Source organism: Parus major, chromosome 2 (assembly GCF_001522545.3).
Source record: "Parus major isolate Abel chromosome 2, Parus_major1.1, whole genome shotgun sequence".
NCBI classification, from domain to species: domain Eukaryota; kingdom Metazoa; phylum Chordata; class Aves; order Passeriformes; family Paridae; genus Parus; species Parus major.
This window is the reverse complement of record NC_031769.1, coordinates 29,846,817-29,870,247: the sequence shown is the minus strand read 5'-3', so window position 1 is coordinate 29,870,247 and position 23,431 is coordinate 29,846,817. Positions and strand designations below refer to the sequence as shown.

The following is a 23,431-nucleotide window of genomic DNA, read 5'->3' as shown; positions in this document are numbered from 1 at the left end:
TTCTCTTATTGTCATTTTCACAGCACAATAGGACAGGAATTGCAATAGATGGATACATTGGTCAAATGATCAGTTATAGCTCTAGTGGCTGTTTACAGATGAAAAATTGTGAACGGTCTGACAATCCACAGAACCAAAATGTAATTTGTGATTATTCTCCCCATTTGGCCACTTCACCTGCAATCTACCCACCTCTCCTGGAAAACTTTTCACATTCCAAACCTCTGACCAGCTGCAAGAAACCATCTCTTTTTATTAAAACTGCTGGCCATAGAGCTGCTAGTCTCTCTCCAACACAAAGAATTTCATCCCCCAGGTATTAGAATTCTTTAACAACAGTTGGTTCTGGAACAAGGCTAAGCTTTAAAAAAAAAAAAACAAAAAAAAAACCATAAAAAGCATTATTGCAGGAGGAAGATCCCATACTTAAGTGGATTTTATACTCCTGACTTTGGATATTCCTCTGATAAAATATTAACCATCATTGAAATAAAACTTGTTATGGGCAAATTTTGGATGCTAGTTTAGACAATTTTTTTCCTTGCTTTCTGAGATCTGTTCAGTTTAGCTGTACAGATGAAAAAGATTTCTGCTCTTAGGTAAGAGAGCTAATTACTACTTACATAGTTCCTTGTAAAACTAAAAAACATATTTAATTTCTTCTGAAAGCATAACATATACTAAGCCAATGGTATAATCAAGCCCTAGCACTACTTAAAAGAAAATTCATATGGATGAAAAGTGTTTACAAAATGAGTAAATGGTAGTTTTACATTTTTTTCATTGCTACAAAAGATTTAGTGGAGTGATGGAAAAGGATCAGAAAATACTAGTTATGGACACAGACTGCCTCTTGTTTGCTTTTCAAAATTCTTGAAACAAACTTACTTTCATTGTAACTGTAAATAATGTCCAAAGAAGAGTATCCTTGATGTTGACTGCAGTTTTAGAACAAAGAAAATCAGTAACAGAGTAGAATTCAGGGTTATAGAGGTTTTTGGACTTTTGTTTGTGAGCAATGTAAGCCCATCAAGTGATCATGTCTTCAGTGTTTAGGAAGTCCTAGCTTCCATTCCTTGATCCAAGAGGAGTTTTCATTCTGTTCAGTGATTCTTTCACATCAAATATAAGCTGTTTTGTGGAACAGGGCCTCAGAACTAGGAGCTGGCAGTATTTATAATTACATATAATAGGTAGATCATAGCCTTAGGTAGATGGGATTTATCCTACTTATGAATAAAGCCTTACTTGTCCAGAGCTCTTTCCAACAGTAGCACCACTGGAGGTCCCCGACCAGAAACAATATTTGATCTCCTTTGTGGTAGCAATACCCACTAAGAAATGGGGTCTCTGATACTAAATCCAGCCTGGGAGGGGACAGAACTGAGCCTAGGCTTCCCATCCCCATTGTGAGTAGTCAAACCACAAATCTATTTAATAGTAGAGCTGCATAATAACAGCAAGGTCCTGTATGGCTAGAAGACAATAGGATCAAAGAGCTCGAAAACCCTCATTCAAAAGGCAGTTGTAAAGTCTCCTGCAAGAATGGAATTTTTTTTTCTTAACACTCTCTCATATTCTGTAGCAAAGAGGTAATGATGCAATCAAGGAGGGAAAAATATACAACAAACATAAAAAAGATAAGATTCTTCCATTCCTCCCTAACATCTTTGCATGAACTACACTTCCTGCTTTACACTGATTACTGCTTTATACCTTTCATTTAAGTTGAAAGCTACTAAGTAGCAATATTTCTTGTTCCTTTCCACCATCATTTCTGAAAGTCAGCTTAAGAATTGCTTTCCACATAGTTTGAAGCAGCTCCCTTTCCCGGAGATCATCTTAACCAATCGACAGCTAAATATCGCTGAAAGAAAGCTCCTAATCTGATTATTTACCTTGAAAAAGGTCATAACCCATTCCTTTAAAAGAGCCCCACAGCAAGCCTGACAGTAATAATATATAGAAAGGAAGACCAACTAGAAAATAAATAAATAAAAGATCCATTTCTACAACATGCTCTTTAATCCAATTTCCATGAATTTAAATAAGAAATAAATGAAACAGACTGGGGGGAAAAAAAGTATAGATAAATTTAAATGCTTAAAAAAATGAAGTTGTACTGAGAAATTCTGAATTGTGTTAGCTTTAGAATGGAACATATTGTCATTAGTAGAAGGATTTCAAAGCACATCTCTGGTCATGATTTTTTAATATCACAATAATCAGTTTCATAGAAAAATCTTATCCTTTAATTTTCAAAGAATGCTATATTCATTTTACTATCCAAGGCCCTCAAAGATTTTTTTCAAAACCTTTTACATGATCTCCTTTTTATTAATTAATTTTTATTAGTAACCTTTCTCAACTTTATTAATTTTTTGTTCAATTTTCTCAGCATCAGCAGTGTGAAAAATCCCCTTTTTACATACCAGTGTGTAGATATATGTGTGCATGTGTGCTCACAGTAGTTTACAGAGGAGCACGTGCACACACGTCTACATATCAATGTGTTATGTTAGCTGAACCACATGCAAAAATGATGCCCAAATTTCCAAACCGACACGTTGCTAGCCACCAACTTCCAAATTTTAGGCAGGATCTCCAGCAGGCTAAGCCCAGGGTGGAGGAGCTGGAACGATTCCTGATCCTTTTTTTCTTTACTGATAGTTCAGAAAATCACAGAAATTACGAAATACTCACAGTTAAAATGCATTTTTTCTTTGTGTGTGTGTGTGTGTGTGTGTGTGTGTGTTAGAACTTTATAAAATGAGTATTTCTTCTGTCATATAAGCATACTAGTATGGTATGGAATTTATCCTTTGTGAAGAATAAAAGTAAATAAAACTGTGTAAGGTTGCACTGAAAGTTGACACCTTTATGTCTGCTCAGACTTTTCAGAGAAGATACTCGTAGAATTCACTGAGAAACAGTAAAAGGGAAGTAAGATGTACCTCACCATCCAGCCCACTGATCCCTAGATTATTAGCATTTCACTTTGACATTAACAGTAAATAATGGATCCAGTTGGACCAAAAGGGTGAAATACTTTTGTGTGAAAAGCTCATTTATGTGAAAAATAATTTCTCCTTGGCATTATCTTCATTACAATTTAATAGGAGCATGATACTGGTATCAATAGAAATTCTACATGGTTTTCAATAATTTATCTTTACTCTTTTACCTAGTGTTGCAACATATTTCTTTCTATAGCTTTTTGTCTACTATCTTAATACGAGCTTGTCTTTCAGGATGAATCCATTTCAAAAAGGCATAAAAATGCTCACATAATTTATTACTTTAATACCCAAGTTGTTGGCTAGCAGCTAGTGAGCCCTTTTCATGCTAAATGTTAGCTTTGGCAACTTTTTTGTCTTTCAGAGAAGTGTGGAGCCATATTTACTTTTCAACAGTACATGGAACAGCTTCTCCAAAGCTCATTGTGCTGTTGTGCCCATGTTACTTTCCTCATGTAAAAAACCCCAAGTGGGATAACTAGAAATGGGCACATTTACACAAAATTTATTCCTAACTGTTCCATATGCCTCTTGTAATGCACTGTCTTCCATGTCTTTGATACAATAATGGCTCATATTTCATCTCTACATTTTTCATCAGCTTTTGAAGACTTTGATCTGATAGTGCTGAAGAGTTAACCAGAGAACACATATGCTGTGTGCTGTACCTTTTTGAAAAAACAAACATCTACTTACCCCAAGTCCCCCACAAGGCAACAAGGAAAAGAGTTTTTGGGACACGTTTCCTATATATTAAAGAAAAAAAGAAGCAGTAAGCATCGTTTATAAAAAAAAACATTTAAATGCTAGACCGTATTTCCTTACTCTTTGCAGTAATTCAGATTTCAGTATTTTTATCACTATGAAAATGCCAGATAATAGTACAAAAAATAATCATAATATTTAGAAATCAAATCAGCAATGGGACATTTAAGGTACTGTTATGCAACAGTGACAGATCATAAGACTGGTAAGTGGTAGTTTCAAAGGAATATAATGATCAAAATTCCACAGAAAATCACTCTGAACTAGGGTGACTAATCATCCTGATATCTGTAGCTGATAAGCAGCTGTACTAAGCTCCTCATCTCAGCTTCTTCTCCAGCTAGAGGAGTGAGGCATCCATCCAGCCTACATGACTGATGGGATGAATTATGCTTGAGAAGTACCTGTTTCTTTTCACTGACAACAGAGGGAATCACATTAAGTTTACATAAAACTGATAACTAATTTCTTAGCTTTTTTGCTTCAAAAGAGTTTCTCCTTTGAAAATTGCAGCCTTAGTTTTTCTATCTATGTTAAAATGCTGTTTCCTTCATTTACATTACATCAGATTGTATTAATATTTTTTAAACTTAACTTGAAATACTATTTTTTCAGTATTATTCAGTAAATACATGATACCAAAGGGAACAAAAACGTAATAAGCTTTAGGATTTAATTTCTAGCTAATCTGCTCTAAATATTAGCTAATGATAGTGTTTACCTTAATGTTTATACTCACATTTTCTTAATTATTTTTTCTCTCTCTCTTTTTTTTTTTTTTTTTTTTCTTTAATGTACTACTAAACTCACTGTTTATCTTGATAATGACAGTATGAAAACCGGGTAAGGATCTCAGGATTTGATGCAGTTCCTATCCCAGTGTGTAACCTGATCCTAAGGCAGCTGTGGAAGAGAACATAAGCTTTTCCCCTGCCATATCACAGAACTGGCTTTGTAACTTTGCCATCTGGAGGAAACATTAGATAGTGAATCACTTGAGTTACCTAGAGGAGTCACCCATTTGTTATGGAAGGGGCGAATGCTGCAGTTACTCATGTTTAGCAGGTGCCAATGAAATGCACAAAGACAATTATAAGCCATCATCTTTGAAGTACAAGAGACCAGACTGCAAGGTCTGGGATGAGGAAAGTGCTTTACACTTTGAGTAAAATCCAAGATGCATTTTCATCCAAGTAGAGGCCTTTGATCAGTTTGAACAGTGTGCGAGAGAAGCCAAACAAAATCTCCTGTGGAGCTACCAGGGGAAATGCAGGTGCAGCAGCTATGCAGAGCATTCTCATACTGTGAGTCCTAATGGCCCCAGACATGCAAGGAAATGTTGGCTGCAGGAGATTGTCAGAGTAGAGGTGCAAGCTGGAGTTTCCAGATTTCTTGCTAAGCAGATCTGGGGACCAATTTTTCACTTTTTATTATGGGGAAGATGAAAAAGTCTCTAGCAGATAACTGAAAAAAATTAGTGCTGTTAAAATGCCAGGAGACATTAATGGAAACATAAGATGTAATTTGAGATAAAAGAAGGCATTTTTAGATTATTGAATGAATAGAAAATTTTTCTTAAATTCCATGGCAGAGTTGGGACATAAGAGACAACAGATGAATTCTCATTTATCTCCCTGCAGCCAGGCACATTGTGCATGGTAAACACTATTAAAAACAATAAACAAAAAGTAAAAACAGAAAAGCAGATGGTGAGGACACTAAAATCAATCAGAAGGTAGTACTAAAACTGGGGAAAACAATCACATAAGCCTTTTCAGTGTATCAAGAGGCTCGCTGGAATACTCGATTCTTATTGCATGATGGCTTAAAAAATAGTAGTTGCCAAACTTTGAAGAACAAGAAAAACATTGAGATTTCATGAAAAGAACAGTGGGGAAATGCTGGACTAACAGAAAGTGAGACCATTGCTTAGCAAGCCTCACAAAAAAAGAAAGCTCACAACAGTCTGCCATAAATTAAAATCAACAGAAAAAAGCTCCTCTGAAAATGAATTGGGGTGAGAATTTCCCATGATGTTTAAAGTTGATGTCCCAGAAGATATTGGGATACTTCAAGTAAGGTGGAAGACAAAATCTAAATCATCAAATAGTTTTGACTTTGCACTAGGACAGAGTTTGTAGTCACCAACTCTTTAGATTCAGTACAACTGTTTACTGATAGAACTAGAATGTTCCAAGACTTGTATTCTATAATATTAATGCACAAAGGCAGTAGAAGCTAGTTTGTCAAATGAGGTGCTGAGGCACCCATCACTGACCGAGCTCAGGCCCCTACAGAAGCCAAGGAAGTTGCTTAGGAGATTGATGACTGGGGACTGAGAGTTTGATCAACCGAGAAAAACTGATGAGTAAAATCTCACTTTCAAAAGAAAAAGAAAACAAAACCCACATTAAAAGTGTGTTCACTTTTTAACTTGATTATTTGCAATTTCATCCCAATGACATCTTTGCTTCCAAAGAGCGAAGCCATTTCAGCTAAGTGTTTGTTTCTTCATTAATTTGAAATTGGAATTGCATGGATGCTTTCTGATGCATCTTTTAGTTGCATTCTAATTACTGACTCACTGTCATGGATGTGTTGACAGTGTATTTCTCATTTTACAGACTTCTAATACAGGCAACTTGACATAATAACAGTTGGAATGAGAAAAAGGAAACAAAATTGTGAGAAATGTTTTCTGTTCTGCCCTTGAATTTATATGAAGAGAATTGTAAGGTTGTATTCTGATATTTGAAACCATAATATGATGTGACACATAGCCTGCATATTAGTTTCCTTTGTGTCAAGACAATGTTAATGCAATATAACATGTTGCTTAACACACACTAAAATACATCAGTCCAAAGCTTAACTACAGAGTAGTGCAGAAGTGGTCATTTGCAATAGCTGCATTTGTAGGCCCTGATGTAGGGAAGATAAAGCCAAGAGTTCAAGGAAGTTCATACTTGTAAACCAGTAGGAGTAGATGAGTATGTGCATAACTCTCATTGATTTCAGTAGTTTCCAGTCATGTTGTTTAGCAGTTTTCCAGAACAGGTTTTTTTTCTTGAACAGGGAAACTGAAATAGGCATTTAGTGGCAAGTAGCACATTACTAGCCCCTAGACATACTTAAATTTCATTCCTTCGGGTGTTTTCTGTTTGAAAGGTACAGAAGCTGCTTGTGAGAGGAAAAAAAAAATAAAAAAGAGTTTCTGACAAAGACACAAAGCAGAGGCACTCTTCTGACGAGGAGCAGGAAGCACAAACATTTTCTGGAGCATAAATGGTGAACAAATGGTGTCTTTGTCTTTTTGGATGGATAGAGGAGTAAAGAAAGGAAGGTTAGGTCTTACTTTTCATTAGGATGCAAAGCCATCATTTGATGGATACTGAAATGATGATACAATAGAATACACTTTCTGAGACCATGTTGTTACTGATGACGTTTTTTATAAGAAACATTTATTTAGATATTTTTCCCTTGGCACATCTATATTGAATTTATGTAATGTACAAAAATGTTAATCTTAATGTCAGGATTGGTTAGGTTCAACCTCACTGAAATGGGGACAGCAAAATCAGGAACAGTCACACTGCATTTTGGAAAAATCTGAGACAATTAGGTTCCTTTATCCAAGAGTCTGGAAGGCCAAATGATCAGAGCTTTCAGCCAGAAAACAAGCACATGCAAAAGCACGTGGGAAGGGTGTTTTATTGACTTTTGCCTTGGTAAAAGGCCGTGTGAGATGCAACAAGAAAATACCCTAGAAACAGAGAGAGAAAAGGGCAGTGAGCCAAGGATACATTCAGAATATATTCTTAGAGTATGATCTTGATATCAACTTAGAGAGTAAATGTTTTGGACTAAGTGACTAATAAAAAAGGCAAAGTATGTCCAGTAAAGAATGGTGGGCCAAGAAATGGTTTTCTGAGATCGGATAAACAAAACTTTCTGCATTCTCTGTACATCAGCAGAAACACAGTTAGATCCTTTTTAACCTTGTAACTACAACTGCACACAGCATGCCAGAGGCTGCTCAGCCACTGAGATCCAAAATTGGAGCAATATTTTATATCAATGTATGTTATATTAAATTATGTAAAAAATAAAATTAATTACACCAAACAAAATTTAAATTAAATGCTTGACTGTATTAAAAATGAGCAATTTAACAATATTGAGGAAATGAAAAATAATTCCAAATTAATTTTGCAGGAATTTAGAACTTTTTCTTGGAAACACGTAGGATTTCCTACTTAGAAATTTAAGCTCCTAAGAATCTATTATACTGTAAATATTTTTCAGTTTTGATGTTGCCTTTTCTTTGAAAATGTATAAACCTATCTAACATTATGATCTTAGGACTTAGGACTGAAGCAACAGTCTGCTGTACAGAAGAAACAGCTTAAGTTTCCAAAGCAAAATAATTGCTATATATTACTAGAATTTATAGTAATATAGTGGCAGCAATTTGTTTTGATGGCTAATGTTATTTTTGTTTGGGTTGGATTTGATTACATTTAGGAAAAGCTCCACATCTTAGAAGAAGAGTTATGAAAATAACTGAGAATTAGAGTGTTGCATCCAGTGTGTTGGGACATAAAGGGCAGGATTTCACTCACAGATTATTTCCAAAATGCACTAGTTTTTGTGTGTTTCTGACAAGTAGACTTGCTTCGTACTACACTAATGGCAGAGCTCCTTTTAACCCTACTTTTGTGTTCTAAAAGACATACACTGAGCATTGTCTGTCCATGAAGATATTTTACGTGAAAAACCTGTCAGTTTTCTGCTATTTTGTACAACCATTTACAATGTATGTGCATTTAATATATTAATGTATTTTCCCCCATGTTGTCCAGAAAGATATCATATCCTGCACAATGAGAAGGCATTAAAATAAAGTTCAAAACCTCAGGCATAGTATCTGCAGACAGATTGGCAGAAATAGTTGAAATAAAGCAAATGAGAACAGCAAACAAACAATTCTGACAAGCAAGTGTATCTTAAATTCCTGATTTTGAATCAAAGAATACAAGGAGGTAGAAAACCAATGGTCTTCAAAATTGCCACTGACCTCCAGTGGAGAACAAGTTACAGTAAAAGGTTAACACTGATGATTTTTGAAGCAAATGAGGAGAAACATATCGCTGCTTTCCAGCCGGTGTATTTTGCTAATCTCTGTTTGGCTTCCATTGTAACATTCTCCTTGCACATAGCAATGCGTTTGGAAAAAGTGAATTTTTGTCACACTGCTTGCCAAGTGTTTTAAACTGACACCAGCTATGACTAATGACAGTGCTGGAATGTGCTGTTCTCAGTAGAATAGAGGCCTGTACAGACCTAGGAGTTTCCTGGGGTCCAGCTTCTGTCTGTTCAGTGGGCTGGTGCCATACAGCAGTGAATGATGTTCAGAGTGAACCAGCTGTATTTCCTCCAGACTGGCTTTTCGACCTCGAATTCGCTGAAAGAAAACAGCAGAGGCCTACAATATTCCACTGACAATATTTAGGGAGAAAAAAAAAAAAAAGAAAGTAAAGGTCCAAAATAACATTTAGTATGATTAATAATGGGTTGAAATTGCGTCATGCAGGAATGTGACACTGATTTGTTTATTAAAGTAATGCTATATGAAAAACAAATGCGTGTGTGCTTTATCACAAAATGCTTCACTTAAGCCTTAGGAGAGTTATCTTAATACAGGGTTTCACATAAAAGAAAAATAAAAGATTCTGCCTCTTTTCTACATGATATATTAAGAGATATAAACCAAAAGACGAAATATTTCTCAAGTAAGAAATCTGTCTCGAAAAAACCCTGATTTAGAGAGCAAAAACTTATTCACACCTGTAAGCTGCAGATGTGTTTGGAATGAGGATTAATGTTTTTTGCATCATTACTAGTACTTGTGATTTATGCTGCTAGGAGGAACATGATCACAGTGAGGAGAGACAGGGAAAAAAGAAAACTGAACTTTAAATGCTTTAGCAACATATTTGTGTATGTTTTAAAAATTTTAATGTGTGATCAATATCAACATACACGCGTGTTATCATGTGTGATTAATATTTTTGCTGTTACACATTTTTTGTCTCTTTAACTGGGTCTCCAGCTTGTACTTGCCCCAAAACAAGATGTAAAAAATCTGGGACATCTTTCTACAACAAAACCTTTCCTTAGGAAGGAAGAAAGACAGGAAAGGAAAGCTAAAGCTTACACTTTCTTATTTGGCATTTCTGTTCCTTGTGTGTATTTGGAGTTACAGCTTATGATAAAAATACTTATTTCTCTGCTTGTGCTAGTATTGCACAGCCTTTGCAGATACAGCAACATGAATCAGATTTTCTTCAGGATTGAGCATAATAAACAGCACTGTCAACAAAGTTCTGGACCCAAGATCACCTTTCCTGTTAATATTGGATAAACTGAAAACAGCTTGATTTTAAGGTCTCGGACCCTATTTGCAGACCTGGTCCTTATGAACACTGAGGGCCAACTTTCTCACAGCTTAGACTGGATCTGTCTGACTCAAGGTCTACAGATACACAGGTACAGCAGTTACCTAACAGACCACTCTATTTTCAATTAGACTGCTTTACCTGTTACAGAAATGCATTTAATTCTAGTTTTCTTGGAGTTTAAATTCTTACTGTATCCAACACTTTGTCATACACATTGGAAAGCATCAACCTTTGCAGTAGGAGAGGAAAGCATTATTATGAATATTAAAGAGATTGTGCACTACAGAAGAGATGCCTGGGGGATGAGGGGTCAGAAGAACCATGCACAATTTATATTGACTTAAGCAGTGGGAATTTTTTCTGACTAATCAGGAAAAATATCCTAAGAGTTAGAGGTAGATGACTGTGGAACAAGCTCCCCTTCAGGGACATGGTGGAAGCCCTATTTCTTGCAGTGTTTAAAACTTGACTAGACACAGCAGTGGAAAGAACATTTTAGGGAATGATCCAAGAACTAAATGACTTAATAAACCCTTTTTCATCTCTAATTTCTTCAAGCCTCTCCCAGTCTCACATGAGAATTTGTAGCAGTGCACTCACATCCTTTTAACACACAGTTGCACAATCAAAATCAGCACATTATGTTACTTCATGGAGTCAGTAAACTCTGTAATGGTTCTTCTGGGTCAGATAAAATATTTTTCTTCACAAGTGAGGTGACTGGTAACATTTATTCCTTCATCCATTCTCATTAAGGTCCATGTTTCTAACAAGCTGTTTTAAAATGTATATACCCAATTCTCCCCGGAAAAACTGGGAAAGGAGTCTGGCTTTTAAGACAGATAAAATAAATGTATAAGAAAAGTAAAAAAGAATTTTATGAAGGTCATGCCAAAGAACCCTGAGCAAAACACTCACTCTCTGGTCACATATTTTATATAAGGTATACAAAAACTCTCAGACATGTTTAAGACAGTTAATTGTCTGGGGTTTTTTTTTTTAAGTGTTGCTAAATGAAATGCCATATCCCTTTAACTATAAAAAACCACACAGCTAGCCATTATTTTTACATTGGGGTGCTCTGTGATATCTGGTCTGGAAGTGACCTCCCCAAGTGATTTGCCAACAAGACTTCTCCTACCCAGTTTCACCAGTCAAATTGTCTAGGGTAGAAACAGGTTATGCAGAAAGCAGTTTGGTGCAGAAATCAAGTGGCACTGAAGAGGACACTCCAGGCAGCTCCCACAGTGAGGTCCTTGGAGTGCAGCCATCAGCTCAGCTCAGCTGGCAGAGCCCAGAGCTCATTCAGTAAGGCTTCTCCAGCTCTAACATCAGCAAGGACTTTTACACTGCAGATGCCAGGAGAAAAGGGAAGGGCAAACTGTGTACTTGTCTGTGCTGTTACTGCATTCCCATCTGCTTATTTCATGTTCCTCACATCCCATCCTTGCAGTATCTCTGCATGTCAATCCCAACTATCTAAGGCTCTGCACAAAGGAAAAAAAATTGCATTAAAAATTGCCTGTATTAATTTCCAAGAATACTTCTCACATGTAACTTCAGTTATGCAAAGTGATCTCTTTTGGGTCTCACTAGCATGAGTTATCAGACAATAGAACATATGTATTTGTATAACTTTACACATACACTTTTAGCCACATCTTTGGTAGTATCAAAAACATAAAATGTAGCAGAAAATTGGAATAAAGCCAACAAAAAAGGAGAAATAGCATAGAAGAACAAATGAAAAGTATTTGTTTCTTTCTGGAGAATTTGAACAATACATCTACCCTTCTACTACATCCTTAGTAGAAGGTGAGTCATCCTTTTATAATGTGTATGACATTGTGTGTTGGGTTTGTTCTCTGACATATGCAGTTCCCTTATTAAGAGAAACATTTATAAATCTCAGGAGAGCAAAATACTTGCACCTGAGTGCTTAAAAAAATCAGTCTAGAACTAGAAATCCATTGTCCCCACAACGGGGGAATGTTTTCACCTTTCACAGAATTTATGGTCAAAGTCTGGTCTCCTGTTAAAAGAGACCATTAAATTTTCACACAGACAACCTCTATTAACCTGAAGATTTTGGCTGGACTATCAGCAGAATAAACTCATGCACAGACAGAGACTCAAAAGGACAAAGGTGACACTGCCTGTTTCTCTCTGCTAAACTAACATGAATTGTGACACAGGTTAAGGATATTTCTCACTCAGTGTCTCCGTTGCCTGTACTGCAGCTTTTTGTACGAAATTCCCTTAGGCCATCAAGTTTGTAAATAAGGTTTTCAGATTTTTCCTGCCTTCCTGAGATTTCTCATAGTTGTTAAATTTTCTACTGTTTTCAGAACTACTCAGATAACACGTCTTGTGCCAGTCAGTATAATCACATTGCTTGCTTCTCTCCACCATGTGGGAATTTCAAACACACCTCTGAAACACATGCACCCACATAGGGATGCATTTATTCTCCTCACATGTTTTGGTCATCTAGTGCCTTACACTCTTAAGATTTTGAGTGACTTAGGCAGATTTAGAATATGTTAAACACTCTAAATAGTTTTGCTCTTTAAAAAATATTAACTTTTCCTGTATTATTTTCTCTTTAGTGGCAAATTGAGGTTCAAAGAGTAGAATTTTTCAAATACTTCAGTTTATGTGATCTGGCAGACTCAACTTTAAATTCTTTCCTTCTCTCCCCTTCAGTTCATGAGATGTGGACAGCAGCAGGTGTGAAATGTCTCCCTAATCCAGAAAACTACCAAAATTCAGAACAAATTCTAGGTTGAAAAGAAAAGTGTTGCTGGACCACAGTCCCTACAGGAAGTAAATGTGGGGGCATGAAGCAGGACTATGGCTACATTTTCTTTTCTCTTCTGAAAGTGTGCGGATCACTGTAGCCTAATGCCAGTCATGTGTGCATAAACTACAACTCCAAAGGAGTTATTTGAATACTTCCTCTCCCTAGAACAAGTGGAAAGTAGACACCCCTACCAAAACATAATTCAGTCCTTTAATTGTCCCAAAGGCAGGGCAGCTAGGCATTGCTCTTTACCAAGGGAAAATTGCAAAAAGGAAAAAAGATAATGGAGGTTTGTGTGACCATCTTTGCATCTTTTAGCTGCCCCTGTCTGCATTTGATAACTGTCTGTTCTACATCTTTCAGCCTGTAACAAACACCAAACAGGCATTTCAGCAAACATAAAACTTTGAAACTAATGCAAAAATATTTTGTGCTAATTTTGGTTTTTCAATACATATATACCAGGATTATAAAAAAGTTTACTATGGATGTGTGTGCGGAGGTGGATGTGTGTGAATTATACACAGTTATGCTCCACTCTCCTGCCTTGAACTCAGTCAGGGGTTGGTCTCTCAAATCTGCCTCTCCATGACTGGCAATGGTCTAAATGTATTTTTTCCCTTGTCTTGAGGAATCCAATGGAGGAATTAATCTATCTGTTTGGAAGTAGGGTATGATTTAAAAAATAATCTGGAGGCTAAAACTAATTTTTTGGTTCAGCAAAAGTCTTCCAAACTGTTGTTTGAATAATTCTAGAGCACAAATATCTATGGCTAGAAAGACAAAATACAGTCTGGAAAAGCAAGTCCTCCTGGCTGTGTCTGCAGCAGCAAACTTAGCAGTGCCAGGAAACATTCCCAAGCAGAGTAACACAATCATCTGTACTATTAAATTGCTAAAGTGGTCCTTCATTCTGTTTTGGCTGAGCAGCAACTAGGACTCTCCCAAACAACTCTCAGACATGGTTTGGTCACTGGCACGGGCCAGGAAGCATTCCTGAAGCCCATGAAAATGGGCCTTTCCATGCCAGTTGGCTGCAGGGGTAGAGAACAGTCTCAGACACATTTTATTTTGCAGAAAATACACAACTTGTGTACCCCATTCAAACCTTGTTATGATTTTAACAATTTGTGTTTTAAAAATAAATGGGGTGAGCATGACTAAGATATACAGGTACCCATAAAGGCAATACTTTGAGCTTACTTTGGTCTGTCTAGATTAATCTATGAACTGCAGCAAGCATAGTGTTAGCCTTAGTCTATACGACTTTCATCATCCTTCGCCCAGTTAGAGATACCAATTCCCTGTACACTCAGCCACTCATCTCTCTGTTGCCAAAGACCTGAGCAGTGTGAGAGGAATTAATCCACACTAAAGGATTTGGGAACCACAGAAAGCTTCCTGCTATAGATAACAAGGGTCATAGAGATACAAGTTGTTCATTTTCATAAGGGTTTCTTGTTGGATTATGAAAATAGGGGGGCCTCCTAAACAAGCTTGTGCCCAAGGATTACATTACAGTGCAGTGTATAATACCTGAGCTACCTCTCACTGAAGTAGTTTTGAACCTAAAACTCCTTATCAGACAAAGAGTGGGACTGCAGCCCTCCTGTGGGACTATTGTTTTAGTTAGAGAGGAAAAAATTCACTGTTAACTGCAGAGAGTTTCTGAAGTGGCTGCTGCAGGTGGCTGTTGCTAACCTGCCCCATAGCCTTGGTGTATGAGGCAATGCATGTGGCAAAACCTGACCAGTGATCTCCCCACATCTTCTGACAAAAACTGTGGGAAATTATGTTGAGAAATTATATTAAGAAATGGTAGTATACATGAAAGGGCATTCAGAATTCAGCAGAAGAGACAGTGCAGTTGCCCATGATCCTTTCGCTATGCACTCGTGGTGTGGTATGTTCCAGAAAGCAGCTTGATGGTGGCTTTTTATATCTTGGATAATGCAATAACCACTCCTTTAGTCACACAAGTTATCTATTCAGCTGAATAACTTTCTAAAGAAACAGAGCACCAATTAAGCATATCACTGTAACCTTTCTTATTTTGGAAAGTGAGCAGTTTTAAGCACTTGTTTGATGTCAGGCACATGCTAGATAATTTAGTGAAACAAAGGACAGGTTGCATCACCAAATATAATTCTGTCTCTAGCTACATAAGAGGATCTAGATAAATACCATATCTATGCACCAGCCTCACACTGAAACTCCTTAGTTATATCATCAGGCTTTACATTTTGACAGCTCATTTCACATTCCAGCCTTATTTAAAAGCAAACAGTTAGAGTCAAAATCAGCTGAATGCAGTTCAACATGAAGTGACTTTTTTCCTCTCTGCCGCCCTCACTCAATTATGCAAGACTTAATAGGCTGTGTTTCAGGTTTTGAAATTTTGGAATTGCAAGAGGAAACTTCAAATCTTCCTGGAAACTAATCTTGCACTGCATGCATCTCAAACTAACATATACCACTTTTTCATTTTACACCTTTTACAGATACCTTTTACAGAGGCACACAGTTTACTGTTCAGCAACAGTTTGTTAGTGAAGAAAGTAGTACTTAGTAGCACACTGCATTTTACTTATTTTCCCTCTTTTGTCTTTTCTTTATAATACAGAGTCCTGTGTAAAGAAGGTAACAGTTTTATTTTAGTAAAGCACTCAGCTGCATCTTTAACTTAATCTTGAAGTACGTGATTCCCCAATGAAACCACTTATGATAGGTGGCCTTAAGGGCCTTGCTGAAAGAAATTCTTCTTGAACACCAAAAAAAAATTATCCAAGCTAAAAAAAGAGAATTATCCTGTTAGAGTGCTGCCATCTAGTTAGATGAGTGTATACAACAAATCCATTTGCAGTGCTTGCAATATCTCACTGACCAGGACATGAGTTACCTACAGAAAGTCTTCGGGGACAGCCACTAATAGCTATTCAAAGGGATCTATTGGACCAGTTCCTTAGGGTTTGCAAAAGCATAAGGATATAAAGAGAAGTAATTAAACAGAACATGAGACATGGAAATTTTGGGATCCTGCAAAACATTAGCAAATTTTTACTGAACTTTGTTAACTTGTGCTGCAGCGCAGTAAACACCTGTGACTGCCACAGGCTTCTGCAGAAGTTGTCAGTGCTGTACAACTCACAGGAAGCAGGGAATGGTAAGAAAAAGCTACTTTTAACTAACTCAAATCATATATGAACCTCACAGACCATATTTGATTCAAGCATGGTTTAATATGCGATTTTTTTGAAGAAAATCATAGCAGAAAAAAATTACAAATTTTCTATTGCTTAGAAGATTATTCTTGAATGTCTTGGGGCTTCACATGGGACTTCTTGTATACCAGGTAAAGGAGCACGCTATGAGAACAGACTTTAAAGTCTGAAAAAAGACAAGAGGCAATATGCTTATGGAATGATACAAACTATATTTTAAGGAGTGTTCTATGCTACAGAAGTAAAATCCTTAGATGCTTGAAAAAGTTAAGAACCATGCTATTGGGAGGACTGCACTTACTGCTTGATACTGCTTGTCTACATTCCTTTATAAAGACAAGGAATAATAATTTAGTGTTTTATATAAAATAAAATATAAATGGGTTTTATATATTCTTATGCATGTGGATGCATGACACTGTGTAAATTCTTTATTTTCTGATTGGGAAGTGTGCTTTCCTATAATGCATTATTTTAATATTATCAGTTAAGACCAAATAATTCCTAAAACAAAATTACTCTCTTATTACAGAAGTAAGACAGGTTTAGGAGTTAATAAACTTGCTGTTTATGTTAACAAGACAAGTATCTGGTCTTAATTTTTAATTACCTCGCACTTGTTTAGCAACCCAGTTTCTTGCAGCCTTGACCAGATGCTTTGGATTCTTCCAGCGTGTTCGGGGTGATTCGCATAGTTCCCACACATGCACTGGTGCTTCAGCATCAGACTGTCATACACAACACCTTCAGTACAAAGACAGCACAATAAGAAACAAATGAAAAAAATGCAAGTTGTACTGTTCCCTGTCATGCGTACTTTAGCAGAACTGGATTTTATTTGACTGTTACAGCAAGATTAAAATCCCACTGAATCATTTAGGTTGGAAAAGACCTCCGAGATCATTGAGTACAATCTTTGACCTATCTCCACCTTGTCAACTAGACCAGACCACTGAGTGCCATGAACAGTTGTTTCTTGAAGAATTCCTGGAATGGTGACTCCACCACCTCCCTAGGAAGCCCATTCTGATGCCTGACAGCTCTTCCTTTGAAGAAATCCTTCCTGACATCCAACCTGAACCTCCCCTGACACAGCCTGAGGCCGTGTCCTCATGTCCTGTTGCTGTTTGTCTGGGAGAAGGGACCAATCCCCACCTGGCTACAGCCTCCTTTCAGGCAGTGTAGAGAGCAATAAGGTCCCCTCTGAGCCTCCTTTTCTCCAGGTTAAACAGCCCCAGCTCACTCCTTACAAGGAGTCATCTAGACCTTTCACCAGCTTTGTTGCCCTTCTCTGGACCTAAATTTCCTTTGGGAGACTCTGAATTTTGGTTTATGAGGTGAATCTTGTAATTCTCAAGAAATTATATTAATAAATACAATTAACTGGAAAGAAGAAGGGGAATTAGGTGATGTCTTTTGAAAGATTTTATGGCTAGAAAAAAAGAAGACTTATTACTAAATTACTTTTTTCTCTTTCTCTAGTGGGTAAAGTTAGAGATGTTAACCTATATACAACAAGAAAATATTATGTACAGAAGTGTAAAGATTTAGAGAAATCTTTATATTATATATTTATATAATATTATATATATTTATATATTATATTATATAATTTAGAGAAATCTTTTAAAATATATTATGAAATGGCAATGGAACTCTGCAGTTTTACTGCTTAACTAACACTATATTAATTCCAGATCTCAAAGCATATCAAATGAATGTTTCAGAGAGTCAGAACAGTGGCAGTCAGAGTCCTTTTTCATTAAAAGGAAAAGTTCCACCCACTACTCAATTAGGATCAAATCCTGTTGTTTGACTGCAAGTGCAAGGTACCTTTTGAATTTTCTATGGTCATTTGTGCAAGGACAGAACAGCTTTATAGAAAGAAGCTATCAATATCACATTACTCTGTAACTGTGTATTGGTAGCAGAAGAGAAATTTTAGTGAGTAGGCTCAAGCTAAATTCAATTTTCAAGGCTTTCAAACCAAGTCTGAAACACTGAAAAATTATTTTCTTTATTTACTTGTTCTTTGCATTTCTCCTAGACATGTCTGGAACAAAAACTGTTTTCCTTACCCCTATGTGGACCATTTTCATTTGGGAAACATTTGGCTTTTTTCTTTCCCTTGCAGTTGAAAGGGACTCAAATTAACAATTTCTCCAAGCTGCAATACTTGGCATTCAAAACATCTTTCTTATGTGCCACCACTAGTGGGGATGCCAACACAGTTCTGGGAAAATTGTATTAGCCTGCTACTGAAAAGTCAGCCAGTAAAGAAAACACAAAATTAAATCCCAGATTCAACAAAATGCTCAATACCACCCTTATTTAACAAAGTTCTCTAATGGGTATTGAACATCAATAAAGTCTTTAAAAGCTCTTCTGAATAAGAGCCCGTATACATTGTGGGTGATTCGAAGTTAAGGTTCTGAGATAATTCAGTTAGAAGCCAGCCAGAAGTTATGCTGCTCTAGAAGTATTTATGCTGCCATATTTCTTAGCTCATGCACTTTAGAACTGATCCTTTGGGATCTTGGTATTTTATGCCAAGATAAGCCAAAACGATAATGCACTTATGTTAAGCGTAAGGAGAACACAAATATAATACCTAACTGCAGTATGACTAAGTTTATGCTAAATTATTATCTAGCAAACATAATAGTTCATTAGTAAGAAATGTTTGTATTTACTTTCTGGTTCTGTTTTCTTTTAAAGAAAAAAAGAACCAGTGAAAACCTGGAGCTAATAAGCTAATGCAGCTTAAAATATCTGCTGGCATTGTCAAAGCAGTTAATAATTTCCTTTCTCTGCAGTTCCTCACTGCTCTATCATTAGGTCTTGTAAGTTACTTGGAAGCATGCACACAAATAAGTGCATGCTCACATACCTCACTTTCCTTTTATTGGCACTCACAGTTTTAACTTCTGCAGTTTGTTGCCTACTCAGCTTGTCCAGTTTGGCAGTGGCCATTTTACCAATAGATAAGAAAACATTTCCTCCTATCCACCTGACCAACAGAGAAGCTGTTTATATGCTAACTGTACAGGCATCAGGACTTTCAGAAGCTTTCAGGTAGAATAGGCTGTTATATTGAATGGATTTGAACAGAAATTCTTGTTAAACATTAAGAAAAATTAGCTGAAAGTATCTTCTACCTGCCATTCTTTCAATTAATTTTTTATTCTTCTTACTTGAATAGTTCAAATAGCAGGTAATGGAAATAATATTAATAAATAAAAGACATGTTACTATGTTCTGTTATACAGAGGTGGGTGCAATAACAACACTTTTTTTATTACCTGTATCAGGATTACAATCAATTTCAAAGTGAAACACTGAAAATGTATATTCAGGATGCCTTCTCTGGTTGACATAAACTTCCTTTCCTTAGCACTTTTCCAGAAATAGAATATAACTAAAAATGTAATTTTATTATATGTGAGTTATTTTGTCTGAATCAAAAATCAGTTTAATAAGGTCAGGTCAGCATTGCATGACAGAAGCATCTGCTCCAAACTTTTAAATACCAAGGTATTCACACCACTGAGTTTCAAATTTGTTTCTAGGAGGATTAATTGACTTTAGAAAAGACTGAAATATATGTTTTCGTTTATTGCAAGCATTTAAATTGATTTAGGATGTGCAAGTGATTCAGATGTGTGGCTGCTGGTCATGCAGCACATGTGCTTGGTATGATACCAGAATGCAGCAGTAGAGCTAACTGCTAAAAATAGCCTGTAGGATTTCCCTAACAGGATTCAGCCAATAATCTCCCCACCCCCACGAAAAAAATAAAAAGAAGAGAGGGAGACAACTGTTTTCAATTGCAGACTGCTGTGAAATATTAATAAAAGATGGTTATTCTGTCTCTCCAGAACAAATGCCTACAGCCAGATTCTGCTCTCAGATTCCTTGTGTAAATCTGAGCAGCTCCACTGAGACTGGTGGATTTATTCTGGATTTACACCAGTATTACTGAGGTCAGAATGTGGCCCTGAAGACAGATGGGAATGGTGCCACCACTGAACCATATAATGATAGGGGACACAGGACAAAAGAAACTGAATTTGCTTAAGTCAGTAAAAACCAAAATTTTCCTGGGGGGGACTCCCTAACACTCATTCATTTCAAAAATACTTTTTTCGGGTCAGTTTCTTTTAATAATATTTTAAACGGAGGGGAGAACAAGAGACCTAAAAAAATCACTGGCTAACAGCTCTTTTGAAGAAGATTAATTGGAACAACAGTACCAATAAGAAAACCCAAGGGAAGAATATCTAATAAACTATTCCAACAAAAAATCTGAACTAAATAATGTCAAATATTCTGTAAACTGCCCAAATGAAAATTAAGTGGACTTTATTTTTTTTCCACCTTTAACTCATTATATTGTGCATATACTGTGTATATATATTGCTTAACTCTCACAACAATCACTGTTCTGATTCCCTTCAGATGTTTGGCTAAAAACATTTTTCTCATGACACACAAAAATATAGGCTCAATTTGATTCCCCTTTAATAATCTGCTACAACTGTTTTCCTCCTACCTTTTTTTCTCTTTAGTCTTTAAAAGTCTTTAAATAGGAAAAAAACCCCAACAAACTAACAACAAAAAACAGCCCTAACAGAAAATAGTAACTCAAGGCAGGAACATGCTATTACATTAATTTCTAGAGTCTGAATTTGCCCTTGCTTTATGGTGGACTAGAATTTTCTCCCTTTCCACACACCCATTCCTTCCTTTCATGCTTTTACAAACGGGAGTGTTGCAACTGCTGTGGACAAAGATGCTGGTTGCATCTTGAGCTCTCTTAAGGGATAAAATCATGGAACCATAGGATAGCTCAAGCTGGCAGGGACCTCCAGATGTTTGTAGTCCAACTCTGCTCAGAACAGGTCAGCACTGTGAGCAGACCACATTCCTCGGGACTTTCATCCTAAAGAATTTTCTAAAGGCCATATAAGAATAAATAAAAACTGGGTCTGAGTTTCTTTATTTTGAGTGATCAATGAATAAATGCCAGAGCACCATCCAAATCCAGGAGATATTATGAAAAGAAAAAATATTTCTATACCATAATATCTTATATGTTAATAATACACAGATTGTTTTGGTTTTGGGGGTTTTTTTGTTTTCACAGAAACTGTATTAGAAGTGTTGATGTTGCAAAGTTTCTGTTCATTGTCACTCCAAAGGTATCAGTCTCATAACATAAAAAATAGCTCTTTTTTTTTTTGATGCACTCAGAAACTGGAGTGATAAATGTTACATGTGTAAGTCTGTAAGCCTAGACACATGTCAGGAAAAGAGATTTCTTTAAGCAGAAAGGAAAGGCTTAACTGTGAATGCAGAACCATGTGCTCTGCAAGACCTGTTCAATTAGCACAGGTACAGCTTGCAAGCAGGTGCAGCACCACACTGTCCTCAGCTAGAACCTAAAGGATGAATTCAGAGCAGAGGTGGAGAAGCAGAAGCATAAAGTTGTAGGGCAGATGAAAATAGGAAGATTTTATTTTTTTTTTAGTGATGAGTAGAGATTATTATCTTGAATGAGCAGTGCACAGCAGGAAAAAGATTCAATAAAACAACAAACAGGGATTCAAGAAAAAGATGTTCCAGATTTTGAAAAAGGAATTCAGTGAAGGACTGAGAATCTCAGTTGCAATAAACTGGCCTTCCTTCCTTCCTTCCTTCCTTCCTTCCTTCCTTCCTTCCTTCCTGCCTGCCTTCCTGCCTGCCTTCCTGCCTGCCTTCCTGCCTTCCTCTGTCTTTTCCTCTCTCTCTCTTTTCACTGGTGTTCATGTAGCAATGCTTTACTAAAATGGTAAATTTAGACTCTGCCTAATCTGACTGCATTTCCATTGCTGAACCTATCAGGTTTCTTTGTGTCACATCTCGAGCCCTTTATGCCAGGGATGTCCCGTTCCCATCATCATCTCTGTTCAGTGTTTGTCATACATAATTTCATTCCTTTTCTTATTTTTCCATCTCAACTTTACACTTTCTTTCTTGATTTGTTCCACTAATGCCACAAGTCCACAGATCTATGTTACCCCCTTGACCTTACTGCCCTTACTAAGGATTATAAAAGGAGGTGTCAGTAAACCTTAGCAATCAGACTGAAGCAGCAGCTTTTACACCTGTAACTCCATTCAACTTTCTCAGTGGAAAAACTGCAGATTTTTGAAAGGGACAATGAGCTCACTTTTGGTGTGCTCTGCAAATCTTAGAATGAGTTTACAATGTTTTGGGGACTCTATGAACACAACTGGAAATACAGTGGTCTGGCTTAGGAATCCTGTCTGTACAAGGCTGTTCTTTTTGGAGAAACTCATGGAAAGTGAATTAGTATGATTGTTTCTGTACAGCCCAAATTTTTGTAACCCAACAATAATAATACATTTTTGCTTTCCAAGTTCACATTCTAATTGGGAAGATGAGAGTGCACACTGTCTGACAGAGTTACATACAGTGCCCATTAAGGAATCCATCCTACATAAATCCATGGTCATAGCCTGAAAAGATGCAAACTTTCAGGGTTCTGCCAGCTGAAGGAAATATTATTTTGGCATAAACCTTCATAAACAGAAACTGCAAGTATTTCTTTCCCTCCCCTTTTATTTTCCTTTGTGCACAATATGAATCTTCACTTCTGACCATGCTCTGATATTATGCTGACTTTCAGGCTTTTGAAAAGATGGACCCTCATGCAAAGTTAGATTACCCACAATAAGAAAAGAGGTTTCTGTGGTCATTTTCCTTCCTTTGACTGAAGATTTTTGAGGTTCTAATCACTTTGCTTTGGACAACCCATGCTCCCTGAGTGACTGGAATGCCCAGGACCTAAACATAAAACCTTTCTCTCTAGATTCCACACAACTGTTGAATGACACAAAAGATGTAGCCAACTTAGTCACTTAGTCATGCCCACAGCTTTGCTCCTTCTGCAGAGAAAGTGACCTTGCAACAGAGACTGATTTGTCAAATGAAGACATTGAGAATTACATTGCAGTTTTCCTCCTTACTGGTGGTCTTTCTTCAACTTATTGGTGGTCTCTTTACAAAACAGGCAATGAGAACACAAAGCAAAGAACCAGAGAATAGGGAAATGAAAGAAAAAGCTATAAATGACTTAAAGGCACCAAAAATGCACCT

General features: G+C 36.7%; 1 protein-coding gene across 13 annotated transcripts in view; it reads right to left on the bottom strand.

Annotated features, from left to right (window-relative positions):
• Positions 1 to 23,431, bottom strand: part of HDAC9 (histone deacetylase 9) — a 457,012-nt gene that overhangs the window by 124,801 nt on the left and 308,780 nt on the right. For all 13 annotated transcript variants that reach the window (XM_015618303.1, XM_015618309.1, XM_019005657.2 and 10 more), the window contains 3 exons: positions 16,881 to 17,014; positions 9,129 to 9,249; positions 3,714 to 3,763 (listed from right to left, as the gene is read on the bottom strand). In XM_015618303.1, the coding sequence (XP_015473789.1) occupies positions 3,714 to 3,763; positions 9,129 to 9,249; positions 16,881 to 17,014 (305 nt within the window). The remainder of the gene's footprint in view (positions 1 to 3,713; positions 3,764 to 9,128; positions 9,250 to 16,880; positions 17,015 to 23,431) is intronic.